The sequence below is a fragment of the Alosa alosa genome, chromosome 10 (assembly GCF_017589495.1).
Source record: "Alosa alosa isolate M-15738 ecotype Scorff River chromosome 10, AALO_Geno_1.1, whole genome shotgun sequence".
NCBI lineage: Eukaryota > Metazoa > Chordata > Actinopteri > Clupeiformes > Clupeidae > Alosa > Alosa alosa.
This window is the reverse complement of record NC_063198.1, coordinates 21,446,825-21,474,518: the sequence shown is the minus strand read 5'-3', so window position 1 is coordinate 21,474,518 and position 27,694 is coordinate 21,446,825. Positions and strand designations below refer to the sequence as shown.

At 40.9% G+C, this 27,694-nt stretch overlaps 1 protein-coding gene across 1 annotated transcript; it reads right to left on the bottom strand.

Annotated features, from left to right (window-relative positions):
- Nucleotides 1-895: 895 nt before the first annotated feature.
- Nucleotides 896-26,512, bottom strand: mettl1 (methyltransferase 1, tRNA methylguanosine). The gene is made up of 6 exons (XM_048255848.1): nt 26,306-26,512; nt 25,750-25,895; nt 24,665-24,849; nt 13,494-13,607; nt 3,902-4,003; nt 896-3,735 (listed from the first exon to the last, which is right to left on the bottom strand). The coding sequence occupies exons 1-6, from the start codon at nt 26,383-26,385 to the stop codon at nt 3,619-3,621; spliced, it is 744 nt and encodes a 247-aa protein (XP_048111805.1). The 5' UTR covers nt 26,386-26,512; the 3' UTR covers nt 896-3,618.
- Between the last annotated feature and the right edge of the window lie 1,182 nt (nt 26,513-27,694).

The following is a 27,694-nucleotide window of genomic DNA, read 5'->3' as shown; positions in this document are numbered from 1 at the left end:
CCAAGAAATGTAGCAAGGCAGCTCACTGCTCCTGGTTAGTTTGTGCTCATCATGTGCTTCACTTCACTGTGTGTTCACTAATTCACAGATGGGATAAACGCAGAGACCAAATTCCTTGTATACGCAGCAACTATACTTATATATAAACCTGATTTACGATTTTATGATTTACGATAAAGCCGACCCCATGCCAGATTAGCGATTGTGATTGGATGCCTGAGTTTAAGGAACATTGGAAATGAGCGTCAGTGGCCTCTTGGCCAGACGGACCTGCAGAGCAAATTCAAATTTGCCAATGGTTCCTATGGGTATTCCCAGGCTAACAAAGATGGGGACTCAGGAAGGGAATTAGTAGTCAAGGTTTCAGAGAGTGTAGGTTCAAAGTGATACCTCAGTTTAGCATGACACATACATTCATAGTCAAATAGTCAACTATACAAGACATAAACGCTTGCCCAAGATATCCCATGTGCTCTTGAGCAGATATGTTATTTCATCTAGAGATTCCAGAGGGAGACATGCAAAGCTAAATGCATATTTTCCCTACATAAGGAGCTGATCTGGATTAGCATGTCTGCTAAATCAAACGTCCGCTGTAAAATAAAAAAAAAGCACTTGAGCTCAGACAGCTGATCTGGGATGAGATTGGCCTAAACACTCTACACACAAACTTAGATTAAGAAGAAAGTAACCCTGCTCTAAGGTCAAGATGATGAGGTTTTTGGAATGTAACTATGGAAATCTGTGGAATGGTCTTTTTAAACAAAGTCATAGACTGTTTATTGTAGGCTTCCTAAGACTTATGGTATGGGACTTATCTAAGGAACAATGTTTATAAATGTTAATGTTATGTTAATGTTATAAATGGCAAAAAGTGAAAACATTCAACTCATCCTTACATACCCATTTTGGATTTTAATAATGTATCCAAGTCCCCTGTTGACCTTATATTTAATATATAACAATAACAAATCATCCATATAGATTTCATTTTGGTATTCCCAAAAATTAAGCTGAACACATATGGTCAATTACAGGGTACAGGACTGTTTTTGTTAAAGCACCCCACCCCCCCTCACTCTCCTAATTAAAGGAGGTAATTTTCCACATTTTAAATCATTTAATCTATAGTGCTACTCAGCTCAGAGGTTGTGGTGAGGACATCCATATGTAGTCTTCACTCCCAAAGGTAGGCCAAACGAGAACACCACTGTGTAGGTTTCAACACACCGAGTTGGGCATCCGATTGGCTAGAAAGAAAACAGGGGCATCTTGTGGGATGCCATGCACAGCCAACTACATGTATGTGTACTGCATTGCACCTCTTGGCTAGTTGCCAATTGCAAGGCGCAAGTCTCTCAACCTCATTTACAAGCAAAAACACCTGCACATGCACCCTTGCAAAGCAACAGGAGTGGAAAGTCAAAAAAAGACAACGCCATGATTGTCTCCAAGTGCATCAATGGCACCTTGTCTTCGGAATGCAGAGGGGATTCCCCCTCCCCCCCAAGAGAAGTGAGCAAGAGAGAATTGAGTGGTGGAGGATGGATTACAACCCCCCTGGCTGTGGAGGCATGTGTAGTCACGTAGCTTCCCTTCATAAAGCCCAACACTGGTCCCCAGCTGAGTTGCTGGCTGGCGCTCACTGCCCCAGTGCTCTCCAGTGAGTCTCCTCATAAATAGTATGCTCAGCACCTCTAGAGTACCATCATGCTCTATCATTACCTTCTCAAATGATCCAGTAACATGGAGGCCAAACAGCAGGCAGGCAACATGGGAAAAAATCCTTCACATTACACAACTTCTTAGAAGAAGTGGCAAATAGATTTTCACCAATAAAGTGGACATTTATAAAAAAAAAAAAAACATCTACTTGCACAAATTTGATGACCACCATACCATAGGTCAGGCTTTTTCTCCATCAACTGGCATGGACAATTACAGTAATGTTGAAATATGAAATAACCTCATGATGGAAAAAGATGGGTTCTTCGCTGGCATGGTTGGACATGATGCCACTGCCACAGGCCACACACCTGATAGTATGCAAGTTCAAACCCAGAATGTTCCAATCTCTGGAATGTGTCCTCCGTGTTCTTGAGTTGGAATGAGATAGTGGATTAACGAACCATGAGCCTTACAATCACTCAACCCCATCAAGTGTACACCGTCAGTGCATGTATTCGAAACTCTTCCTGTTTATGGCTCTTTGCTGGCGGCGCTGGCGGTTGCTTGCTTGCCTTGGTGGAATGCAGTGGTTGACTCTGATCTGATACTCATCTGACCAGACACGCCAATTCTCTTGCCTATTCTGAGACGATGTTGACAGCACTTTTTTTGGCTTCCGCTGAAGCTTGGGGATTCTCTGAGAAGGCCATTCAGAAACATCAGCATCTGTTTCACATTTGACTGAAGGGTGTCTGCCTGTTTGGCATCACATGGCAAATTTGTGACACTTTTGGGCAGACAGGCAGTCAAGCCCAAAAGTGTCACAAACCTCCTTCAAGTCATCGTTGGGTAATCAAAATGGCAGGATTGGATTGGACCCACCTCATTTTCTAGAGTGAACATGACCGAGCAGGCACCCTGTGAGAAATCTAAATATAATCAGCAGTTTTGGCCTTTCACTGCTTAATGATAAGAGCAATATGTGCCAGTTATGCCTCCTCAACCCATCTGCAGCTATTCTGTGTAACATTTCCCATGAAACAGATTTTACAGGAAGAAACTGGCGGTGGTGAGGGTCGGGTTAGGAGAGGATAGGAGAAGACTCTAAGGCTTCACACTAACAAGTTGGGCTGGCCATCACTTTAGGTCGTTTTTCACTTACATGTTTATTATCTCCATCTTCTGCCGCCTTCTCTCTAACCCTCCCATACACCATCCCTTGCTTTTTTTCTTTAATTTCTCTCTCTCGCTCTCTCTTAGCTTGAGCTGATACATCTAAGGCTCTGGTCCAAAATCAACTCTTCCGTTCAGTTCACAGTGTCAGGCTGGAACAGAGAAACCCCCAGAGGCCTGACCTAAAATAGGAGTCTGCCTTTGGCAGAGGTTAGGAACAACAATTCAGTTTAAAAAAAAAGAAGAAAGACTTGGGGAAGGATGGAGCGATTGACATGACGACAAAGAAAAAGAACCAAATTCCCCTAAAAAACGTCTAGCTGCCGCAAGTTCATCCAAGTTGAACAAGGACGTGCCTCCGCAGTCAAAGTTCACAGTGGATTCAAAGAAAAGTTCAATTCTAATGAGGCTAAGAATTGCAACATGTAAAATCTGTTCACTTAAATCAAATAGAAATGCACAGGCAATTCTCCTGTCTAAAAGCAGACTGCCTGCTGAACAGATTTTTTTTATTGAAAACATAAAATAAGACTGAAGTCTCCACAGATCATTTCAAACTGGAAAAAAAACCCTCTCACACTCTTCCAGTGGAGAATGGCAGCTACTGAGCTGCTTAACTGGTAGGTGGTCCCATATGCGGTGTTTAAACCTACAGTGGGACACCAAAGTTTCAGTCATACACCTGTAACCTGCTGACCAGGTGTGGTGGGCAGGTGATGATCCATTCACCATAGAGAATGTCCACTCAGAGATGTTAGGCTGTGGAACATTTTGTTCTTAACTCTGATCGTCCACTCGACGGAAGACTGCTAGAAAGTTCTTTCCACTGTTGCGCTGCACTTTTTTCCCCTCCTCTGTGCATGTGCCAAGGCGACCAATGATGACATCATCAACCTACAACAAAATGTACAGTACTTAGAGAAAAGAAAGTGCGTAGACCAATCCAGTCACTGACCAAATCGAGGATGCAAGGAATGAATAATAATAATAATAATAATAATAATAATAATAAAAAAACAAAAATCAACAACTCAGGAGACCAGAAGTCTCTCAGACCTACCAGCTCTTCCTCTGGGACACGTGTGAACAGGGGGTGTTCCGTGAAGTGCTTCACCATCCATAGATGCACTTCTTCAACATCTGTGTTTGTGTACACCAAACCCTTGACCAAACAAGATGAAAACATTAAGGTCACCTTAAAGGAAGACTAGAGAGGCCTTAGTACTGGAAGCTCTTTTACAGGTTATATCAGGGAATGTTAGAATTGATTGATAACTGAAAATATGGCCGGATGTCTACTAGCACTTTTGGATTATGGATTGTGTTAACGTTTGACATATCAGTTTAGGGAATCAATACTGTTGGCGAATAGCCACGTTACAACTGTAGAGACCACAGACTCACACTCACAAGCCAGTTTCCCACAGCAGAGTTGGCATGTGAAGATAATTACACACACGCAGACACACACTTGTGTGTGTGCGCGCAAGCACACATAGTCACATACACACTGGCTTAATTTTACTGGAAATATTGATCACATTCTTGGTTTAGCACATAGCCAGGCTATTTCGCACAGGACTACACTCCCTCCTCCCTTCCATGTTTTACCTAAAACCTCCCCTGCGGCTTTGCCTTTAACAACTCTGTTGAGCAAAGCAAGCATCCACCCACCCCACCACACACACACACACACACACACACACACACACACTCCACAGGGGCCTGGAATAGCAGGCGAGCAAACACAGGGCCTTATCTGTCGTGTCATTGGAGTTTACTCTGGAGCTTGAACAGATTGTATAATTAGAAGACGGACTTCGTGGAAAATGCTCTAGTGGCACAGATTTCCCTGATCCTGCACAAGGGAGCCGAAACGCATTCTGTGTGTGTGTGTGGTCATAGCCTTGCCTAGCCCTAACCATTTCTGGCTGATTGTAATTTTTCCTTTTACCTCCGCTTGTTTCCATGCGTCTCTTTGGAATATGGGAGATTCATAGAACAGCAAGGTTTGCACTCAAAGGGTTAAGAACTGGTTAAGCATGATCTCTATAGGGACAGCTCAGGTCTATGTATTTGTGCTTAAGCGGTGCCACGCTCATTTGGAGCAGAGTTCCCCCAAAAGTCTTTACCCAACCAAAGTGCCTATCCTTGCCCAACCCCCCTCTTCTCCCAACCCAACCCCAGCTAGGCATTAACGCTGGCACCAGCCGCTCCAGGTGACTGGTGCTGAGTGTGCAACCAGTGAGTATTAACAGCCTTCACTCACACACACACACACACACACAGAGCCCTAAACACACACACACACACACACACAGAGCCCCTAACACACACAAACCCCTAAGACACACACACAGACCCCTAAGACACACACACAGAGCCCTAACACATACACACACAGAGAGCCCTAACACACACACACCCCTAAGACACACACACACACAGACCCCTCAGACACACACACACACACACACACACAGACCCCTCAGACACACACAGAGCCCTAACACACACACCTCTAAGACACACACCCCTAAGACATACACACACACACACACAGACCCCTAAGACACACACACAGAGCCCTAAACACACACACATAATTAATAACCCACATTTACAAAAACAAGTCTGGCATTGTTCACAACCTGCTTGGACACACACACACACACACCTACCTCAGTGTGTGTAACACATCCATCATGAGTGCACACACCTCTCGCTAAACCCCTTGGAGATAAAAATATGGCAGGTGAAAAAAACAGAGCACATGCTGACAGGTTGAGAGAGGGAAGAGAAGGGCAGAGAGACAGAGAGAGGGAATGAAAGAGAAAGAGATAAAGAGAAAAACTGAGAGACAGACAAAAGAAGAAAGGTAGAGAGTGAAAGAGAAATAGAGAGAGAGCGAGAGACGGAGAGAGAGAGAAATGAGAGCAGCAGAAAAACAGCAGAAGACAAAAAAAGAATGGATGGAAAGTAGATGTATGGAGAATGGATATAAGGCCAGAGGTGCATCAGAGCAGAGGCAGGGACTTTAGGAGTGGAAAGAGTGAAGTAGACAGTTCAGGTGCGGGACCTGTCTGTCAAGTGAGGGCCACACCTGAGCAAGAAGCGCCCGACATGACAGGCCCTAACAGAAACAAGCACCAAACTACTGTCTACTGTCCGATGCAGTGGCGTAATCCAGTGACTCTAATTGACCTGTCGCTAAGCCCCGCCCCCCATTGTTACCCTGTGAAAACTTGGACAAACAAACCAGACTTGATTACGAAACACATTGTGGACAATGGCAGCTGACAGTATATGAAAGCAGACTTTGAGGACGTTTTGATCGATAAGAGGATTTACTTTCCTCCAGAAGCTATCAAAAGGGACTTAATTATGCTATGGAGGGGTGTATTCAAAACTTTAGAATACATACAAGGTGACAAGCAGTGGTGGCGAGTAGCCGTGCAAATCACCGTGCAAAAACCACTGACGTTAATGCTAGCTAGCTAGTGGAAGATTGATACTAAGATATGTTAGGTTACGTTAATATTTGATGTAGTAAGAATATAGTAGTTGGTTAATGACCATTTTCATCTTGGGATTTAACAGGGAACGCGGTGCCCATCGCGTTGTTATTTAGTAGCCTACATTACGCCGAAGTTGTTGCCAACGCGAGAGACGTCCTGTAGGCTACTGCTGATGAAAATATACCCCGTTTTCTAGCCTCTCGGGGTACCAGCTATCAGAATTACACGTCCCCCATGCAAACCATTTGACCATGGTTATCCGTTGGGGTTTTTTGAGTTAATAAACTCCATAAATAACCATTCATTTGACATTTTATGCCTGCTCCCTGTTGTTTCCTATGGAGTTGTCCGAGCTGATGTCCGAGTCCCATTGAGGCTGGACTGTCATTGGCTCATCAGTGTTCTAAGGGTGGCGCTTAGCGACAGGTCAATTATACACATTCATATCAACTCATGTGGCAGAGGTTTTAGTTCAAAGTGAGTCGTGGCACAGCATGTACAGTATCTATGTATAGACATATGCTTTAACCCAGGGATGACCAAATGGAGACGGGAAACAATCAGATGGATATCTAAGTTAATGATAAGTAAGTTATTTTCAAATCATCGATTGCTCAAAGAGGAGAAAGCTAGACAGCGAGAACAGAGCTTTATATAACGATACGGGGGCAATACCATGCAAAAATGTCACGTCCGTAACGCCAACTACTGTAAATATGGATGTGACAGTTTTGCGCGGAATTGCCCTGGACCTCTTCTACATATTCTGAGACAGGCGATTTTTAAAAGCGCCAATTTGAAGCACCTCTACTAGACAAAGCATATATTTTGAGCAAGCATAGGGTAGGCTAGGCCCATTCAACAGTGAACTGAGACCACAGAATATTTTACGATTTAAAAAGGCAATATGATTGATCCACCACAATCTAGTTAAGCCTACATGCATTCACTGCCCAACAACGTGATGTTCCTGGGTTTCCAGGATTTCGGGTCAACATAAAAAAAAAAAAAAAATAAAATTAAACTTGCTGATTAATGAGTTCAAGGAACCAGCTGTGGAATATCCATCCTTGTTTCATCTCAAATTTTATTGTAAGTTCACGTTAAGATCTTAAAAATAGCCAAGGCTACTCAGTTTCTCTCCACAATTACTCTTATCTTGCCTTATTTCTCCTCATTTCGAATGTTGCCTTTAGGCTACTTATTTTATTTCACATTAAACATTAGGCCTAGGCCTACAACTAGGCTCCATCCATCCTAATATTAATATTTATATAGGGTATATATATAATATTAATATGGGTAAGGCTATTTGCACCCCTGGTACAATTAGCAGTGTATGCTATTCTGCATCCTGGCGCAACCCTGGTGCAATAAGAAGTGAATTTATTAAATATCCCGGTGCACACAGCAATGTGTCCTATTAGTACCCCGCCTGGTATAAATATCAATGTATGCTATTCGTACCCTGGTGCACACAGCAATGTGTTCTATTAGTACCTTGTCTGGTACAAATATCAGTGTATGCTATTTGCAGCCCTGTGCATTTAATCTGGCATATAGATCACACAATGTAATAATATTTTTTTTTTTTAAAAACAAGCAACATGTTAAAAACAAGCAACATGTTTTTTTGTTGTTACATAACAGAGTGTGAATAGCTCAGCTGTGTAATCACTCTGAATAAGGTATGCTGTTTGCATCAATGTACAGTTAGAAGTGGATGCTATTCGCACTCCAGGTGTTTATAGTACTGCATGCTATTTACACCTGGTGCATGAACTAGCTAATTGTTGCAATCAAAACTTCCGTTTGAGAACCGATTTCTTATTCAAATTGCGCGCCTTCTCTCCAGAGACGTTGGTACACATGCACACTCACTCCGCCAAAATGCATCATACGGAAATCGAACCCCTGCACTATCTACTTCAACAAGAAGTTGAGGTTTGCAGGTAAACAGGTAAAAAATATTCACGAAATTTCTGTTAGCTAACAAACTGACAGTTGTATGTGTTCACTAAACAAAGATTATGAAAATAAAACACAACTTTTCCATCTCAACTTTAATTTGAACAGATATTAGTGCTGAAACCGTTCAGAATTCTTCACTTTCTGCTGATAAAAAAATGAATGTCGGCCATGTTTTTTGGGCACGCCGAGCAACATGTTTTGTTGTTATGTAACAGGGTGTGAATAGCCCAGTTGTGTGGCCAAGGCTATATACCAGAGTACGAATAGACACTCAGATTAATATATATATATATATATATATATATATATATATATATATATATATATATATATATATATATATATATATATATATATATACACACACACATACATAGATACATAGCCTAAAAATGTTATATATATACACACACACATACATAGATACATAGCCTAAAAATGTTAAAAACATTATGATGCTCCGGACCTTTGCTTGAGGAAATTTTCCGTAACTGGACCTCGCTGAAGATTAATTGAATACCCCAGAATCCATGATACTGGTGTTAGGAACTTAATCTACTGGCTGGGCTTCAGGACAACAAAAGTGGTTGGGCCCCAGGTTTCTTTCTACAGTGAAAACAGTAGACAATCAGAGCTTGATTAAAGGAGAATTCCGGTGTGATATTGACCTAAAGTGTATTGAAACATGATACCGAGTGTGAACATTATGTCTCATAGCCCATCTCGGCTTGTCCCCTGCACTCCAAAATCTGGGCTAGTTAGCCCGGCGCCACCAACAGCTTTTTTCAATAGTGGTGCTTCGCATCGGGCTAGCCATGCAAATAAATCACTGTTTTACACCCATTTACGAGGCTCAATGTATCTCCACACTTCATTGGTAGACTTCCGAGGGCCCTGACATTTAAATTTATACACTTTATACACTTTAGGTCAATATCACACCGGAATTCTCCTTTAAAGCAGAACTTGAGGCACTAATGATAGAATAGTAGATCATTCCCACACGATGCCTTGCTAATGTTGTGATGCAGCACTCTCAAAAAAGAACATTACACCAGAGACTGTTGACGGTTCTAAAGGATCTTTGATTACACGCAGCGCCTGATTTTAGATTGACTTTCTATTGATTCACTACAAACAAACCACGTGAGCGCATAACCCCACGGCAGCAGTTGCCAAGGTGCTCGGTATAGACCCTTTCAACAAGGTAAACAAAAACAATGCTTGAACGTTCTATTTGGTTCCCAATCTACTTCCTCTGCATTAAGATAACATATGGAATGTTAAAACGGAAGCCTTGTGGGGCCAACTATGATGCTGATAATGGAACTTTCTTAAAAGGGTCTATACAAGCTCTATTAGTGTGCTGAAATCTATAACACAGGGCCGCGTTCCCATTCATAAGTCACTTGTCCATCTGGTTCCATTTGATAGTAAGCAGCTTTTGGAGGAAAGCAGCTGAATCACTAAACTGTAGTGTTGTGAATAGGTAAAGGGGTAGCAATGGATGCCTGCCAACCTAAAGTGCACTGACCTTGAAAGACCCTTTCATGAGCAGTGAGAATTGGTTATGCCTGCTGCACACTGACATGAGTCACGTTAGCGGTAGTGTTTGGAGTTGGTGACCTGGGGACCTTCTCGCAGGTCAAACCCCTAACTATGCTGGAACTGAATTTTTTTTTTAATCCAAAGCAGAGTAAAACTACAATGGCCACTGCATTAAAGGCTGGGCATTTTAAAAACAACAAAGAAAGAGTCTTGTGTTTTGGCCCTGTGACCGGGCGGGAGACTCGACGATCATTTATGCTCAACGTTACATACGAATACGCATGGATGGGGATAAAGCCTTCCGTCCACATGCTGCGCTCCTTTCGGCTGTTGTCTTTCGCACGTTTGCTGAAAGCTTACGGATATGGATGGCTTTATGTTTGTATGAAAAGGGATTAACCCTCCTGTTATCCTTGGGGTCAATTTGACCCCAAGCAATGTTTAACATCACAAAATATATGTTTCACTTTTTTTTTATTTTGCTTCATGTTTCATACCTTTTCCTCAATTGAAGGGTACAACAGAGTAAGCATATATTTTCAATGTCCTGTACAAATATTTTGTACAGTGGTGTTCCTTGGGGTCAGTTTGACCCCAGCTGTATGAAACATAAGCCACATGAATATTTGACACATTATGGATATTATTATTGTAATAGTGATAACATATTGTTATTATCATTATTACATATACAAGTACATATTACATGTCATTTTGGCAGGACTGTATAAGTCAAAAGGTGAAGCAACAGCAAGCCTTTGGGCTGCTGACACTGGATGGGTAATATTGCCAGCCAGGGTTCCATGGTTCATAAAGGGGTGTGGGGGAGTGGGATTGTTTTGTAGGGCTTTTGATGGTGGTTATTACACTCTTGTTAAGTACCTGTCACAAAAAAAAAACTGGGTAACAATATGAACTAGAAAACGCAATTCCAGGGAATTACCAGTGCATGAAAATGCAAAACATATGGTGTGAATATATATTGTTAAAACAGATGCTGTGCTAATTGGCAACCAACATGATGAGGTTTAATATAGTTGAAATGACTGAACTAGGTAGATGAGGTTCAATATAATTATAATGTACAATATATATAATGACTGAACAGATAGGTGGATAGTTTAAAAGGTTAAATTATTTGCTAGGTAGATGAGATTTAATATAGTTGGAATGACTGAACTAGGTAGATGAGGTTTAATATAGTTGGAATTTTCAGTAAGTATACTTCCAGTGAGGCTATTTGCATGAAATTTTCACCAGACAAATTAATATAAGATGGATCAGTATATATTAATGAGCTATAAAAAGGTTTTTCATTACCAAGGTGTCACACAAGAAACATTTCATAATGGGTAAAAGCAAAGAGCTCTTTCAAGACCTTTGCAACATTATTTTTGCAAAACATATCAGTGGAACTGGTTACAGATGCATTTCAAAACTTAAGAATCATCCAGTAAGTAGTATTGGAGCCATTATCTGCAAGTGGAAGGAACATCACTGCATCATCAACTGGCCATGCACAGGATCTCCTCACAAGATTTCTGACCAGGAAGTCAGAAGGATAGTCAGAAGTGTAGCCTAAGAGCCAAGGACCACTTGGAGAAAGCTCCAGAAAGACTTGGAGGCAGCAGGTTCAATTGTTACGGAGAAAATCATAGGTAATGCACTCCACTGCCATGGCCTCTATGCACGCTCACCCCGCATGACAATACTGAAGAAAAACATGTCGAAAGTTTGCTACACAACATTTGGACAAGCCTATTAAATACTGAGAAAATGTATTCTGGTCAGGCGAAAGAAAATGTTTGGATGTCATACTACACACCATATTTGGAGGAGAAATGGCACTGTGAATCACCCTAAAAATACCATACTAACAGTGAGGTTTGGAGGTGGAGGCATCAAGGTGTGGGGCTGTTTTTCATCTCATAGTACTGGCAGACTTCACACAGTTTCACAGAGCGATTTTTCCTGGGAAAATCTTGCCATCCACCAGGACGATGAGACGTGGCCAAACCTTCCAACAGGACAATGATCTAAAGCATTCAGCAAAGGAAACTCTCAATTGGTTTCAGAGAAAGGGAATCAAGGCCCTGACTTTAATCCAATTGAACAATTTTGGAAGTTAATTAAAAGATCAGGATTTACAAGTGGGACCCCTGGAATCTTCAATATTAAAAGACTATCTGTTTAAAAGAATGGGCCAAAATCACACCTGAATACTGCAACTGATTAGTTTAGTCATACAGGAAATGCGTTGAAGCTCTGATTACAAATAATGGCTTTTCCACAAAGTAAAGAAATTTCAGTAGGCGTGTTCAATACTTTTTACCCGTGGCATTCCACTTTTTTACTCATAACTCTACTTATGGACATTAATGTTTGGATTTTTTAATGTGTGTGGATTATCTAAGTTAATACTAATGTCTGGAGAAAATTTCATGTGAATAGCCACACTGGAAGTATACTTACTGAAAAAAATTTTGACGTGTTCAATATTTATTTTCCCCGCTGTAGTTTAAAAAATGTAGATAGTGTAATAGATGTTGATAGACAGAAAGTTGAATGGATGTTGATAGGCAGATTGTTTAATGGATGTTGATGGATAGTTTAATGGGTGGATGAGTGAATGGTTTGAAGAGAATGAATGGATAGAAAGTTGGATGAAATGTGCCTTATATCCTTGTAGAATGGAGAGACACAGAGAGAGTTGGCCTAGTTCAGCAGAAAGCAGTTGATACAGGTGCAATCAGTTGAACTGATTCTTTGATGGGGCCTAGATGAGCAGCTGGAAGTTGATACAGGTGCAAATCAAGTTAATTAGTCCATTGTGATGTCATCAGCCTAATGTTAAGTCTATAGGGAAATTTTGAGTAGTTTTTAATAAATAGTTTAAAAAGTATAAAAGTTACAAAGATGAAAAATACAAAGCCCAGATGTCCTAAGTAAGACCGACGTAACATAGTTTGAATGAAGTTTCTACATTAAACGGTTGAAGCTGCATTAATTGCGTTAGAAGAAGAATAAGAAGAAGCCTAGGAAGAACAGTACAGTGCATTTTCATGCACTGTAATTATAATCATTTTCTGAGGGTTTATTTAGCTGGGGTCAAATTGACCCCAAGTGAGTGCACCTGCAGTCTTAACCCTTGTGTTACCCTCAAATCTTACCGACATGCTTTATCCTTGGAGTTAAGTCACGACCACTCCCAATTGCCCACCGCTCCATCTCAGCCTCCCACCCGAGACTGCCACAAACGACGCCAACTCCATTAAGGATCATTAAAGAATTGTGCAAAAGCAATATACATCCTGCGAGGCATTTCTTTTCTCCCCCTTTCTCCAGATCTGCGATTAGCCTAGTTTGAGACTAGACGACATGAGGACAATCGGGTTTACGGGGGATGTGAATGAACGAGGTGGTGCGGTAATGTTAGGCCTACAGAGACAGGCAGATCAACGGGGGGCTTTGAAGCATTCGCCTTGGCTGCTAATCTAAGTCACTTTGGTAAATAATCTTGGCCCTGGCTGAGCTGCTTTTTAGCCCTTTGGTGGGTGGATGGAGTTGGGGGGCACGCTGAATGTGTCTCTTTGTGTTGAAGTATAAGAGTCTTACCCCGATGCGGAGAGTGTAGGCATACTCCGCCAGCAGCGTGGGACTGATGATCCGCCACTTGTGTTTGGTCCTCTTGAAGTGCGGGTCGGGAAAGAGGAAGAACAGCTTGCTGAGCTGGGGGAGCGGAAGGCGATTTCAGGACACGGGGAGGCGGGGCAGAGTGAGACGGAGAAGGAGAGAGCCAAAGAGACAAAGAGAGAGAGAAAGAAAGAGAGAGAAGAAGAGGAAGAAGAGAGAGAAAAAAAAGTTAAATTTTCTTCTTTCAAATTGAATGAATGAGACATCATTGTAAGGACACATTGATCTGTTGCTGAAATGCTGGCTTTAATGTTTTAATGCTTTAAAACACAGACACAGACAGACACACGTTAGATCCTCAATCCTAGTCAAGAATGCAGGATATTAATATGATTATGATTCAAATAAAGGCAATCTGGTATAACACACACTATGGGTATCCATTGATACTTTTAATGCCAGTAATCATGACAGGTTATATCATATGCAGGCTTGAGAGGTTTGGACAAAGAGTGTCCCCTAGCTGATTACTTTCACAATGCAACTCCTCCTAGTCATCAATAGTAGCCTCATCATCACCACCTGAGACCACCTGTGCCTGTGCAAATTTTAGGTGTGAACAGAGTGAAAGCGTTCTGTGTGCATGCATGTGCTGTTGCATAACACGTTGTAATATCACCATCATATATAGACCCTTTCAAGAGAGTTCCATTATCAGCATCATAGTTGGCCCCACAAGGCTTCCTTTTTAACATTCCATATGTTATCTTAATGCAGAGGAAGTAGATTGGGGCCCAAATAGAATGTTCAAGCATTGTTTTTGTTTTTATTGTTGAAAGGGTCCATACATAAGAGATTATTTGTTTAGTATCTGCATAACAAAGAAAGTGTTCTACAAAGAGTAGGAGTACCATGCTGAATGAGCATTACACTAAATAATATAAAACTTGTGAGTGAAACTTAGTCCGAGTGGACAAAGTTATTGCTCGAGCAGTACTGCTGTTGTGGCTGTTTTTGGGCCTGATGGAGACCCTATTAAAACAGGCCTGCAGACAGACCCTGTCCCAATACCAGTGGCACGCAATCAAAGTTTATGTTGAGTGAAACAAGCTCACTTGCTTTTCCTTTTTAAACCCAGGACATGGTTGCTGGGGCAGATCTGCTATCCTGCTGGGAGTCTGGCTAGGAATGCCCCCCTTTAACAGGTTTTTATTAAAATAAACTCCAAACCTACCCCCCCCCCAACCATCATCCCACAAACCAAAAGCCTCCACACATCCCCCCCACACACATTCTATTCAAAACACACACACAACCCCATCATTTTTTTATTACCCAAATAAATAATGTCCCGTTCAGACAGAGCGATGGCGGGATAATTATTGGGAGTGTGGAGGAGGGCCCTGGGGCCATCGCTCACTGGGCCCACTTCACTTCACATGGGGAAAAAAAACACACCACACTTTAATTAGCAGGTCAGGGAAAAAAAAAAGAAAAGTACAGAAAGAAAGGATAAAGATTGGGGGTGGGGGGTGAAAAATTGTGAGAGGAGAGTGGCTAGAAATAGAACACTGCAGCTATACGCCATTAGTTGTGTGTGTTTGGGTGCTTGTGCGTGTGAGCGTCTGTTTGTGTGTGTTTGGGTGCATGTGCGTGTGAGCGTCTGTTTGTGTGTGTTTGGGTGCATGTATGTGCATGCACATGAAGTGGCCTTATAGCAAAGGGCTCCTGAGTTTTTTTCTTTTTTTTTTCTTTCCTCCCATCCTCTCTTTCTCGCTTTTTCCCCAAAACCAGTTAATCTCATCCAGTTCAGCGGGCTGGACAGAGTGACCGCACCACTGTGCCCACCGTCTCTGCATCGACTTGGGCATCTGAGAAGTGGATTACCAGACCAAAAAAACCCGACAGCCACTTATGACGAGCAGTGGAAAGATTTACACCTCGCATCACCACAAGGTTGACAGGGAGACAGACAAACAGACAAATACAGAGATAGACAGAAAGAAAGAAAGAGAGATCATATTGTGTCACGATAGATCTTTTTTTGTCAATATTGGTAGATTATTAGTATTGCAACAAAGTTCACATTGTTGCACTGCCCTCCCTGTTGGCTAATGTACTGCCGCAGGCAGCCTGAACGCACCAAGAATGCGCATTCAGTGATTGATGATGACGTGAGAATTAGTACAGCAGGAGATGTTACATTGTCCTCTGCTACAATAGCACCTCTGTCTGATTCACTGCTCTGACCCATCACTAAACACATTACTGCTCTTCAGTCCCAATAAATGCAGGCCTTCACCAACATGCCATATGACGCAAGAATGACCATGGGAAAAATCTGTGACAGTGCAGTGTGCGGACAACTACTCTTCTTTCCTTGATAAGCCTTTTTAGTCCTGCACCTGGCCTCAGTGAGGTAGGATGTGCAGACCCTTCTTCCACCACTAACATATCCTTATTTGCTTTCTCTTTATTGTCAAAGACGCTGGCCATTCAGAACACAACAGAGCATTTGCTAACCAGAAAACACATTGGGCATTGGAAGTGAATGGGCTAGAATGCACAAAGAAGCATAATAAATTGTCCAAAAGTTAAATATATAATTTCTAAACAAATTACGGTAGTACATTCCTCATAACTCTTACATTACACTGTGTAGTATATAGTAAAATATGCAGTGAAATGCTGCAGTCCCATGAAAAAGAACTGGAGGAAAGATATCCTTATTATCCCCTGACTTTCTATTAGACAACGATAAGATTAAAAGTGAGATTTAGACTTAAATCTCTTGTAGATTTGTATATGGATCAAATGAAAGATTTGATTCCATCAAAGAAACATTTTTGAGAACTAAAATGTCCCTATGGGGGTCTTTGCCAGCTTAAAGGTATGAAGCCCTGAATATGTGATGTGTAGGCTGAAAGATATGAGCCAGAAAGTATCTTTCAACAAAATTAGATGTACCGCATAACGGTACAAAATATGACCACCGCTCAGTCCTGTACATCCGTTCCGCAAAAATAAATCACACTTCAATTTGTCTCCATCTTTTACTCCATCCCCACTCTTGAAACTTTTGTGTATGCTTGTTTGGCATGCCTGAGTGTGTGTGTCTTGGCTGCACAGAAAGTAGCCTACTGGTGCTGAAAAGGTGAATAGATTGTAGAATAGCCAAAGAAGATGTAGCATTGTTATAAAACCTTTAAAATCTCTAAACAATCACAAGTAGGGCAGTTCATCACAGTTCATCCATTGCAACTGGATTGATGAAAGGTCACTTACACCTGTAGGCTACATTGTATTTGGGAAAAGCAAAAGGTATCAGTATAATGTTATTTATTTATTTATTTATAAACAAAAACATCTCTGTCAGTTCCATGCCGTTTTCAACAGCTATCAAAAACTGGTCATTTTTGGATGGATGGATTGTTTGTGAATGTTTCTTCTTCTACATAAGATTTTAGTCATCTTTAATTCATGTGATACTTTATTGTCAATGCACAAATTAAGTAACAGTAGTCTGAAACTTTATTGTTAATGCACAAATTAAGTAACAGTAGTCTGAAACGAAATGCTGTTTTACATCTAACCAGTGGTGCAAATAACTGACATGTCCAAATGGGCCTTGATGGAATGCGTCGCTAGACTGTTCATACACATTTTAACGGGCCAAAGTTGAAGAGCTGTTGTCCGTTATTGTTTGTGCACATATAGGCTGATTCATGTTCCCTTGCATTGTGTAACTGAGGTCCATGGCTAGTCTGGCTTTCACCAGACCAAGCTCAATCTTTTAAGGAATCAAAAAATAAAAAATAATAATTCAGTGGAAATGCATGGATTCCAGTGTCTTCCAGTAGCAGCAACTGGAATCCATGCATTTCCACGGAATTATTTTTGGAATCTGATCCCTTATCATACCTGTTCATTCTTACTCGTCGCTCGACTTATCGTGACTAAATTCAAGATGGCTGCAAACGCTAAACTTCGTGAAGATACTGCCTGTATAAATCGTCTTGTAAGTAAACTACCAGTGCTTTTTCAAAGTTCTCAATGTCTCGTTTTAAATGTCAGGGCCCTCGGAAGTCTACCAATGAAGTGTGGAGATACATTGAGCCTCGTAAATGGTGTAAAACAGTGATTTATTTGCATGGTCAGCCCGATGCCGAAGCACCACCATTGAAAAAGCTGTTGGTAGCATCGGCTAACTAGCGCCAGATTTTGGAGTGCAGGGGACAAGCCGAGATGGGCTATGAGACATACGTTCACACTCGGTATCATGTTTCAACACACTTTAGGTTAATATCACACCGGAATTCTCCTTTAAGGTGTGTTGCTAAAGCAGCCATAATGAAATAAAGGCGTCATTGTTTAGATACTTCACACACACGTGCTTTTTAAATTTCACAGACTACAACTACCAAGCTGGAATCAAAGCATATCGATTCCCCTCTCACACCCTGCACACACTTAAAACAAATAAACAGGCGTCTCAGTCTCACGCATGTAGGCAAAACTGTATCAGACCGGTGTAATGCTGGTAAATCTTCCATTGCACAGAATGATTTTTGTAGCACGCGCAACAAATGACAGTCGAAAGATACAATTACAGTGCTGCTATCAATTTGCTTGGTATAACCGCATTTATAGTTTTCTACAAATGCAATCAATGAAATTGGCCTCCATCACTCAACCAACGCTAACGGTAACATTACCTAGGTCCTTATTGATATTATAAGATTAACGTACCTGCAGTAAAAACCAAGCATGTCCGATAAACATCCTCAGATTTATTTCAGGTTCAAGAATAAATGGGAATTACATTTCATGTGAACATCGTCCTATCCTTATTAGACGTTCTCTGCGGTAAACTACAGTCCTTGTAGGAAGCATCCATTGTTTTTCCAACCCACTTTTAACTTCAAACAAAATTACGTCTCTCTGCAACGATGCGCCATCTAGTGGACAAACGACTACTTATCGCCAATACTGGAAATGCAGCCATGATGAGGATGATGAATATTTATTTTGGCTTTCTTTTAATCCTACTGAATTTGTAATTATGTATCGGCCGTTCTAATACCGATAGTATGTGGGTGCCTGTGTGTGTGTGTGTATGTGTATATGTATGCACCGCCATCTACAGGCCAATGAGTGTACAATCACTAAATGAACACATAACCTAATTTGTTTTAGACCCCCCATGGATGAAATTCTACGAAACTTGGCATAGCCCCAGAGAATGTCAGGTCAATCATACAGTGATGGCCAAAAGTATTGGCACCCATGCTAAAGTTGACTGAAAAGAGGAATATAAAATCATCTTTTGGAAATTGATCTTAATGCCTTAAGTGAAAAATGAGGAAATATCTAACCTTTAAGGACACAAATTTTCTTAGTGAATGAATAATGAATCATAAATAAATAAATGTTCTTCCTTAAAATACAGGGGTCATAAGTATTCCCACCCCTATGTTAAATTCCCATAGAGACAGGCAGATTTTTTTAATTTTAAAGGCCAGTTATTTCATGGATCCAGAATACTACTGATAAATCCTTGCCTTTGAATTAAAAGTTACCTTCACCATACCTAGATATTGGCATGGGTGTTATTTCAGTTAGCCTATTAGCTGGTTTGATGCTCATTGAGCTCAATGCAAATCAATCACTGTACATAAAATTTGGTGCAGTTCTGAACATCTTACCTAGAGGCTGATTAAAGCAGAATAATATTTCATTTTTGGCGGTCATAATATAAAGAATGGTTTGATGACATCTTTGTACTTATACTTCCCATTCTCAACTTTGCAAATCTGAAAATCACTGTATATCAATGTGATTTATGTCACATATGGGCAGAAATGTCACTTTAAAAGTGTTACATGTAGAATGTTTTGACATAATGTTTAAGAACTTTGCTCTGTATGAAATTCGTATGGTAGGCTAACCAGCTAGGTTTGTCTACGCTTTAACTGTTACGTCATCACGTAAAACTTGATGCCCCCTGTTGGCTGGTTGAATGCTGATGGGGTTGAACACGGAATGTCTGCTACCTCCTGTGTGGTCAATAAAAGTGATAAAGCAAGCCTCCGTCTGAGCCATTCTACAGACAGTGTTTCTACCTTCTGGTGCTGTTACAATTTTGTGGCTTCTGGTCAATTTTCTTTTTATATCATTTCTAATTTCCATTAAGTAATAAAGTAAAGTCATGTCATTTTTATCACAGTAGAAATACTGTGACTGTCTGCCAGATTAAATTCCTGGGTCAGGTCGTTTGAAAATAAGTGATTGGGGAAAGGATTTTTGATGATCTCTGGTGATAAATAAATGTGGTTCAATTAATAACCCCATGTGTGTTCTTCAGAACAATCCTATAAGGACAAAGATAATGTATTGAATGTAGGCTTTTAAGCACCCCACCCCTAACGAAATACAGATAATGCCCTGTAACTTGCAAGACCATGAGTGGGTCTAAAATTCTGTTGTTTCCATCAATGCATTAGAAGAACCTCCTTCAATTTAATGCACTGTTTGTAAAGCCTTCAAAAAAGTCCTGAACAATCAATTTTCCCCATGTGTATTCAGATACATTCTCAGACCTGAGATATGTAAAAGTAGATCAATTGATTCTTGTATAATTTGTTTGTGCAACAGATATTTGTTTTGGATAATTTAGTTAGTTTGTACAATTTGTTTCTGCTAACATAATATTGTTCAGATCTTTGATAGCCTAAAGCAGTGTTTCTAAACTGGTGGGTCGGGAACCCCCCATTTAAAATGCTACTCTATCAGATCTTATTTATCACAACAGCGCTCTTCACAATGCTAGTAAAGGTAAAAAAAAATATATAGTGTTGGCTACCGTATATATTTACATCACCTTCAAATCCTATGCAAGGATGGCCCTTTAAATAACCCTTTAAATGATGACATTTATGGGAAGTATTGATACATACATACATACTATAAGGCCTAAATAAAAAAACTAATTTATAATAAAGCAAAGTAGATGTAGCCTATAGACCTACACAAGACTAAACCAAATATGGCTGAAATATATAGGCCATCATGATCATTTTGCCAACAGTGACGGAGAACCATGGATTTTTTCCATTTATAACATGTTTTGTTTACAACTTAAACCAACATGGAGTTAAAATGTTGACTAAATTATTTACTATACTCCTACTTGATGATAATATATAGCCTGCCCCCTAACAGTCCTCTGGGCTTACGTACAAAATAGTGAATAATGTGACAGGCCTACTGATATTTTGAGGCTGATTGAAGAGGTTGCAACTTGAAGGTTGTTGATATTTCACTTCCAAAGATAATCAAATTACATAGATTCCTACACCTCTCCTCCTAAAATAAATGGTAGATTCTGTTTTAAGCTACTGCACCAGGATTGTGTTAGGATTGCTAAGCGGCTACAACACTAGTTTTACAAGCGCACACACTAAATGGAGAGCTAGGGTTGAAATGCGGACTGCGCCTTTAAATTGGCAACTTTTTATCTATCAGCACAATGCTACAGTAGGCTATTTCCACTAAATATTCAGCACAATATTATGTGCAAGATGTTTACTAAGTATGCCAAAGCTTTGATCTCGCACAGTCACCATAACGTTACGTTTTCTCATGGTGAGATGGTATCCTAAAATATGTTTTAGACAAGGGGCGCAAGGTTCAATATCAGCATCATGAGATTCATTATCAGAAAATCCTGACAGCGAACCCGATGTAAAGCCAAAACGAGGGGGAAAAAAAACTTCATACATGATGTCTTTTTAAATCAATTTGTTGACCTTTACCGTTTCATGGCTTCTGCTGAGAAACTAGTGCGCCACACACACTGAACTTGAATCAAGCATTCTTCAGAACGCAGCTGATCAACCCGTCTACTTTCACTTGAATCACTACTTTCACAATGAAATCCAGTAGTAAACGGAATACACTACTTGCGGCGTGATACTCGGAAAGATGTGAAGCACAAAACCGTCGTCATTGTCAGCGGCCTGTTATAATGATGGCCTGTGTTATGCAGAAATATACCCTACCTCTGACCGACCGACAGACCCCCCCAACAAAAAAAATAAATAAATAAAAAAATCTGCGTGCAGGGATGGATTACTGCACGGGCCTACCGGGCCCAGGAGACCAAGGGGTCAGGGGGCCCTGAAGCCCAAGCCTTTGCATGGAATCATTGCCTCAATATCAACAAATCAGGATGTAGGCTATGAATCTGATTGAATTTAGTATTGGCCATCCCCAAAATGCACCAGAATACAGGAAATCACATCAAACAAATTAAAAATGTTCTTATACCTTTCTGTACCTTTAAGAATGAGGATTAAGTTTCACTGGAGTGGCCAGGTAAGTGTTCATTGTGTGTGGGGGCTGTCTCTCTGGAGACACTGGTAGACTAGGTAGACTCCAGATGTTTTCAATATCTGGATCTGCCGATGAAATTGGATCATTCTCTAAGACCAAGAGGATGTGGTTCTGCCACAGGCAGCAGATGGCGCCGGTCCATCTCTGCCCTCTGACTTAACCAGTTAAGATCTTGGTTCAGCAGCAGCCCTTTTGACAATGCCTGCTCCATCATGTCCTTTCTCTGTTTGCAGTCGGATGACCTGGGAGTTGTGGAGTGGAGTGAGAGGCTGGCTGCCACAATTGTATAATCTTTTCAGTCCTTCTCTTTTCTTTGACAGATGATTGTGGACTGTCCCAGAGTTCATTGGCTTTGGCTTCAGCACGTGTTTGCTGACAGGCAAGTTTGTGCGTGTTACTCTGGACATCAATCTTTGCGCAGGGGAGCCTAGTGTGGCATCTCGTGGCATACTTCTGATATTCAGGAACAGGTCGGCTCCATCTCTTTTAGATGTTTCAAGCTTTGCACTTCGCGCTGCTTGCTCTGCCAGTCCATTTGCTTGATGGTATTCTGGACTGCTAGTGATCTGAGTGAAATCCCAATCTTTGGCAAAGTGTGTAGTTGTAACGGCTCCTTTTGCTGATGTTGTCTCAAGGCATTGCAGGTACTGCACGACTGTACAAAGCTATCAATGTCTTTTGGTCATTGTTGTCCAAAACACCACATTGTGTGCTCATCGCTTAGTGGCCTCTGCTCCAGGATGGCCTTTGTGCAGCAGTGTGAAAGTATTCTTTGTGTAACCTTTGTGGAATGACCGTTCTTGTACCTTTCATTATTATTCTATCTTCCACGGAGAGCTCATCTCGGAATTGGATAAACTGTTTCACCGTAGCTGGTACACTGCTCAGCCGCTCTGGACCATCCATGTCTGATGATGTTACTCAGGGTCTGTAAAGAAGCATCTTCCACTATGTGGTTCCGTAGCTCATTTTGGCGAGAGGATGAGATGTGCTGTACTGTCATCACATCGAAGTCTTCCTGCTCTGGTGCTGTGGTCTCCCTGGTGCATGTGGCAGTGTGTCTGGCAGGTATAGCTCTTTACCTTTCTTAATATAGACCAATGTCAAATTCAGTTTGTGGAGCTTCAGCATCATGCATCTGTCGTAGGCGTGCTGGTGCTGTGCAAAGGGGCCTTTTCTATGGGTGGGCGATATATATCGTCTGCGATAATATTGTGATTGCTGTTTTAACGATGTGCAAATTGACATTATCGAGTATTTAAATTTCTTAGGGGGAAAACACTCAAAATCACGCATTGAACCCCCATACATTCACTAAGCCAGGAGGTGAATGCAAGAGAACCCTTCCCAGGTACATTTTTGCAGCAGAGCAAGTCAGGTGATTGCTAGTGGTCCACGTTGTCACACGTCAGCCTAATGTTTATTTTTAGTGCAGCTAACAATCTTTGGCCTTTCAAGTGGAATTGATGAGTTAAAGTCACGGTATTATATGTAAATATTAGGCTAGCCTTTGAGTATTTTAATAGTCAGTTGTAAACAAAGAAATCTTCTTATGTTACCTTTTTGTAAATGGACTGAAGTTCGCTCTAAATATAAACTTTTATCGATTATGCTAACCGCTAGCATCTCTATGGGATTTCTTATATACATTAGCCATAAGCTAATGCATTAGTTTCTATTCTGTAAGGTCTGCTTAGTTTTACAGTGAAACCAGAGAATGTCTAGGACATAGACGGGCTCTGGTGAAACCTAAGTAATGGTTTGAAAGGAACTTCAGCTTCAGACTTTCTCTTGGGAAACTGTCAGGCCTATCTATCCTCTGTAATGTAGCTGGCTAGTCCATGTCATTGCCACACATACAAGTGGGGGCAGAATTGGAAATGTGTCATAGTGAGACAATACATTGGTTTGGTTAAAAAGTCATAGGTTAGGTTATTGGTTATTATTGTAATAATGCTATTCATAAATAATGAGCTGTAAAGTAACTCGGACTTTTAAAAACAGTTTTTTAAAGGATATTGACTAATTATTGTTATCGTCAAAATCACAAAAAATATTGAGATATTATTTTTTGTCCATATCACCCACCCCTAGACTTTTCAGGACTGAGACCAGGGGTTGATGGTCTGTCTCAACAATAACTTGTTTACCATATCTGCTCCATAGATCTCTGAAAAACCTCTGAGACTGCACTGATACCGTATGGCATCCTCTGGTAGCAAAAACGCCCAAATGGAGTGGCAAAAGTGGTGAGAAATGAGTTTGATTGGCCAAAATGGCCAATCTTGGCATCAAACACTGAAAACACAGTTGCACCCAACATTTGGGCAGCGACTTCCTCGACAGTGCGCATAGGATGATGGGGGCGCATTATTGCTTCATTTAAGTCTCTCAGGTCAATGCATACCTGGATCTTGTCAGTGTCTTTTTTTGTGTGTGGCTACCATAGAGGATGCCCATTCTGTGGGCTCGGAGATGGGTGTGATGACTCTGTTTCACCATGGTACGTGTCTGTCTTCACCTCGTCCATCATGGCAACGGAATTAAACAGGACAGAGGCTAAGAACAACGAGTATAGAAAAGTGTGATTGTGAAAATCACCAATATGGTCTTGATTTGGTCAGAAATGCATTGATGGATACCAAAGAGCTCTTTAATCCAGCAAACCAAGATAGAAATGACTCCCTACATTCTCCTCTCCAAAATTGTACATTGACTCCCCCCTTCTACTCTCTGATCCCGTGGTACAGTCCACTTACCTGACCTTTGGTGAAGAAGTTGGGCAGGTACTTCATGGCATTGCTACGTAGGCAAGCAATGTTCTGGTAGCGACCAGGCTCTGCAACACGGAGAGATTTAATGCGGTCCTGGACATAATCGGACACTTTCACACGGATCTCCAGACCCAATATCAGTGTATCAGGGAAGAGAAGGGACAGCTCAACTGTAAAAACACAACATGAACTCAGTGTAAGAGAATGCCAGCAAAAGAGAACAGGCATAAGCAAATGAGCTTCTGGCTTTCTAGCATAGTATGCAATAGTAGCCTACTATTTGAAAATTACTTAAAAGGTACACTATGCAAGATTTTCACCTTTACGAAGCCAATTTGATGGTAAACGAACTAGTAATAGACAAATCGTTCCCCTAGCATAACTATACAGCATAGACGTAGCAAGTCGCTACTGAGAAAACCAGCCAAGCAACTTGTGAATCGTGAAACATTGCCTTATCAGTAGATATAGCTCTTTGAAGATTTTTTGACTGTTGTTAATCCTTCAACTCCACAACAAAAGCATTTTCATTCCTTACAGGGGAATCAGTCACAAGAAGTTTGGCATTTACAACAGAGTAAAATATAAATACTGTAGCCTATATCGCGACTCTAGAGAGAGCTCTATAGTTGCCAAAGATACCTAAACCTGCATAGTGTACCTTTAAAGGGATTATTCAATTAGACTGAAACAAGGCACACATAGTGGGACAAAACTTTGAAAGAATTCAACATGGGTATTAGCTGAGCAACAATACGTTACTCAAAGGAACTTAGCAGACTTAGGCCTACATGTTCATTCATTGGGCAAGAAATGCCATACTACTGTAGTACAGACTTAGGCCTACATGTTCATTCATTCGGCAAGAAATGCCATACTACAGTAGTATGGGTCTTTTGCAACACTGCTTCAAACAAAGGTGACCCATGTTGCTCACGAAAAAGCCTACATCTCTTGACTATAACTAACTATTAAATCAACAGCATCCTCTAGTGGTTCCTTGTGGATGTTATCATACCTCTCAGAATGAGAAGATTTGTTTCTGCAAGCAGATTTAGGGATAACATTACCAAGAAGTCCTCCGTATCCACAGCCGATGTCGGCAAACTCTACTTTGGCTCTTGGCCTGTCTGGCTCGTAGTCATGACGTTCATCAGGTGGACTGCAAAACTCTGGATACAGCTCTGACCAGTCCATTTCTTCTGGACACACGGGACTGACAAGGCAAGGGGATACATTTATCTATCTGTTAATTCAAAGCCATACTAGATACTGTACATGGGGAATATAACACGACAACTAACTGTTTCAATTAAATTCCTCATAGTTGCAAAACACATGACGAAGACTAAATGACTGCGACTGGAAATGACAACGTCTGAGACGTTATATCAAAATTACATTTCTTAGACAAAACTTTGTTGTTGTAAAGTCAAAGCTATTTGAGTTTAGTGGATACCCAATTACGTTAAAATACCTGAATAACACCAACCACACACCAGTTATTGTAGTCTGACTGTAACGTTAGAGCGGATATAAGACATCTAACGTTAAAGAAGTTAGATGCCCCAAGACATGGGAATAGAAAAGACAGTGCTATCCGGCGAGCTATCATAGGCTACTTACTACTCGAATGTGTGGTCTGCCATTGGATTGGAATGAGCCCTTTGGCGGTAATAACGTTTCTGTGGCATCGAAACGCTCATCTTACTTGTCTCAGAGGCGATCAATTTCGCATAAATATGTTATACAGAGTAAAATAAACACCCAAATACAGAAAGCTCAAGTCGCCAGTTAAACGCACGTTGACTGCTATGAGTCGCACATGGATGACGCAAAAATACATTAGGTTTTAATTGGCTGAGAACGCAGAGCCTATCTGGTTGGGTTTTGGAGAAAATGTTCACTTGGGACAAAGATTGTTAAAGCGCCTTAACGATCTTTGTTTGGGATACATGTTTGCACAGCCAGAAGGCGCTGTGCATTATGTGATTATAACGAAGCACTATCAAATCATTTGTTTTAATTTTTGTCACATAAAAGTCATTGCCGCATTTGTTTACATCTGTGTCAGACAGGCTAAATCTTTGTTAATTTTAAGTGAGTTAATATTGCCTTGCACTGTCAAGGTAGCTTATCCATTCAGAATTATTTAGGCCTAGCATTCAATTAGGCACTATAGGCTACTGTTGAAAAATAATAGATAGATTCATATAATGTAATAGAGCCCTAATGTGCAGTAGCCTATGTGGCTTTGAAAAGCACAGATCTGCAGACACAGTGGACTTGCCTTTTAAAAACATTTGGTCAAGAAGCTGTCTGTAGCTGTGAAGGGGCATGTGAATGTTGTGTCTTTTTTAGTTAGACTATAGATGTCCCTATGATCAAGTGTAGCATGTTCAGACAGTCATGTAGTCCAGGGGTTTTCAACCAGTGGTCCGTGAGGACTTTGCTAGTGGTCCGTGAATATGGATTCAGTAACGTAGTTTCAATGTGGGAATTAGTATTTTTATTCAGTGGTGGTCCTGGGGTTGCATAATGGTTGCATAATTAGTCAGAATGGTGGACCCTGGTTCACAATCAGTTGAAAACCCCTATAGGCCTACATATCGTATGCGTAAACCTTTTTATAGACATTTATTCAAAGGCCTATGTTTTCTTAACAATACACAGACCATACTTACTTACTGTGGCTTCAGGTGTAATTTGTGGATGGGGTGTTGAGTCCAGTTAGGAGGTTTTCTTCACTGCTCTGTATATTTAAACTTTTGGCAAAAGGCAGCAGTAGACCAGAACATGTTTACTGTGCAGGGGTGAATTGGGAAAGAAGAAATTGTAGGTGCACGATAAAACCATGAAAAGTTTGAATAATTTTACCACATTCTAAATGGTTTGAAGTTACACTGCAGGATGGATACATCAATGTGAGAGAAAATCCTATATCCTGAAAACATAATTAAGAGCCTACTGGCCTCTCCGTTAATTATCAAATATGGAATTAGACATTTTATGTTG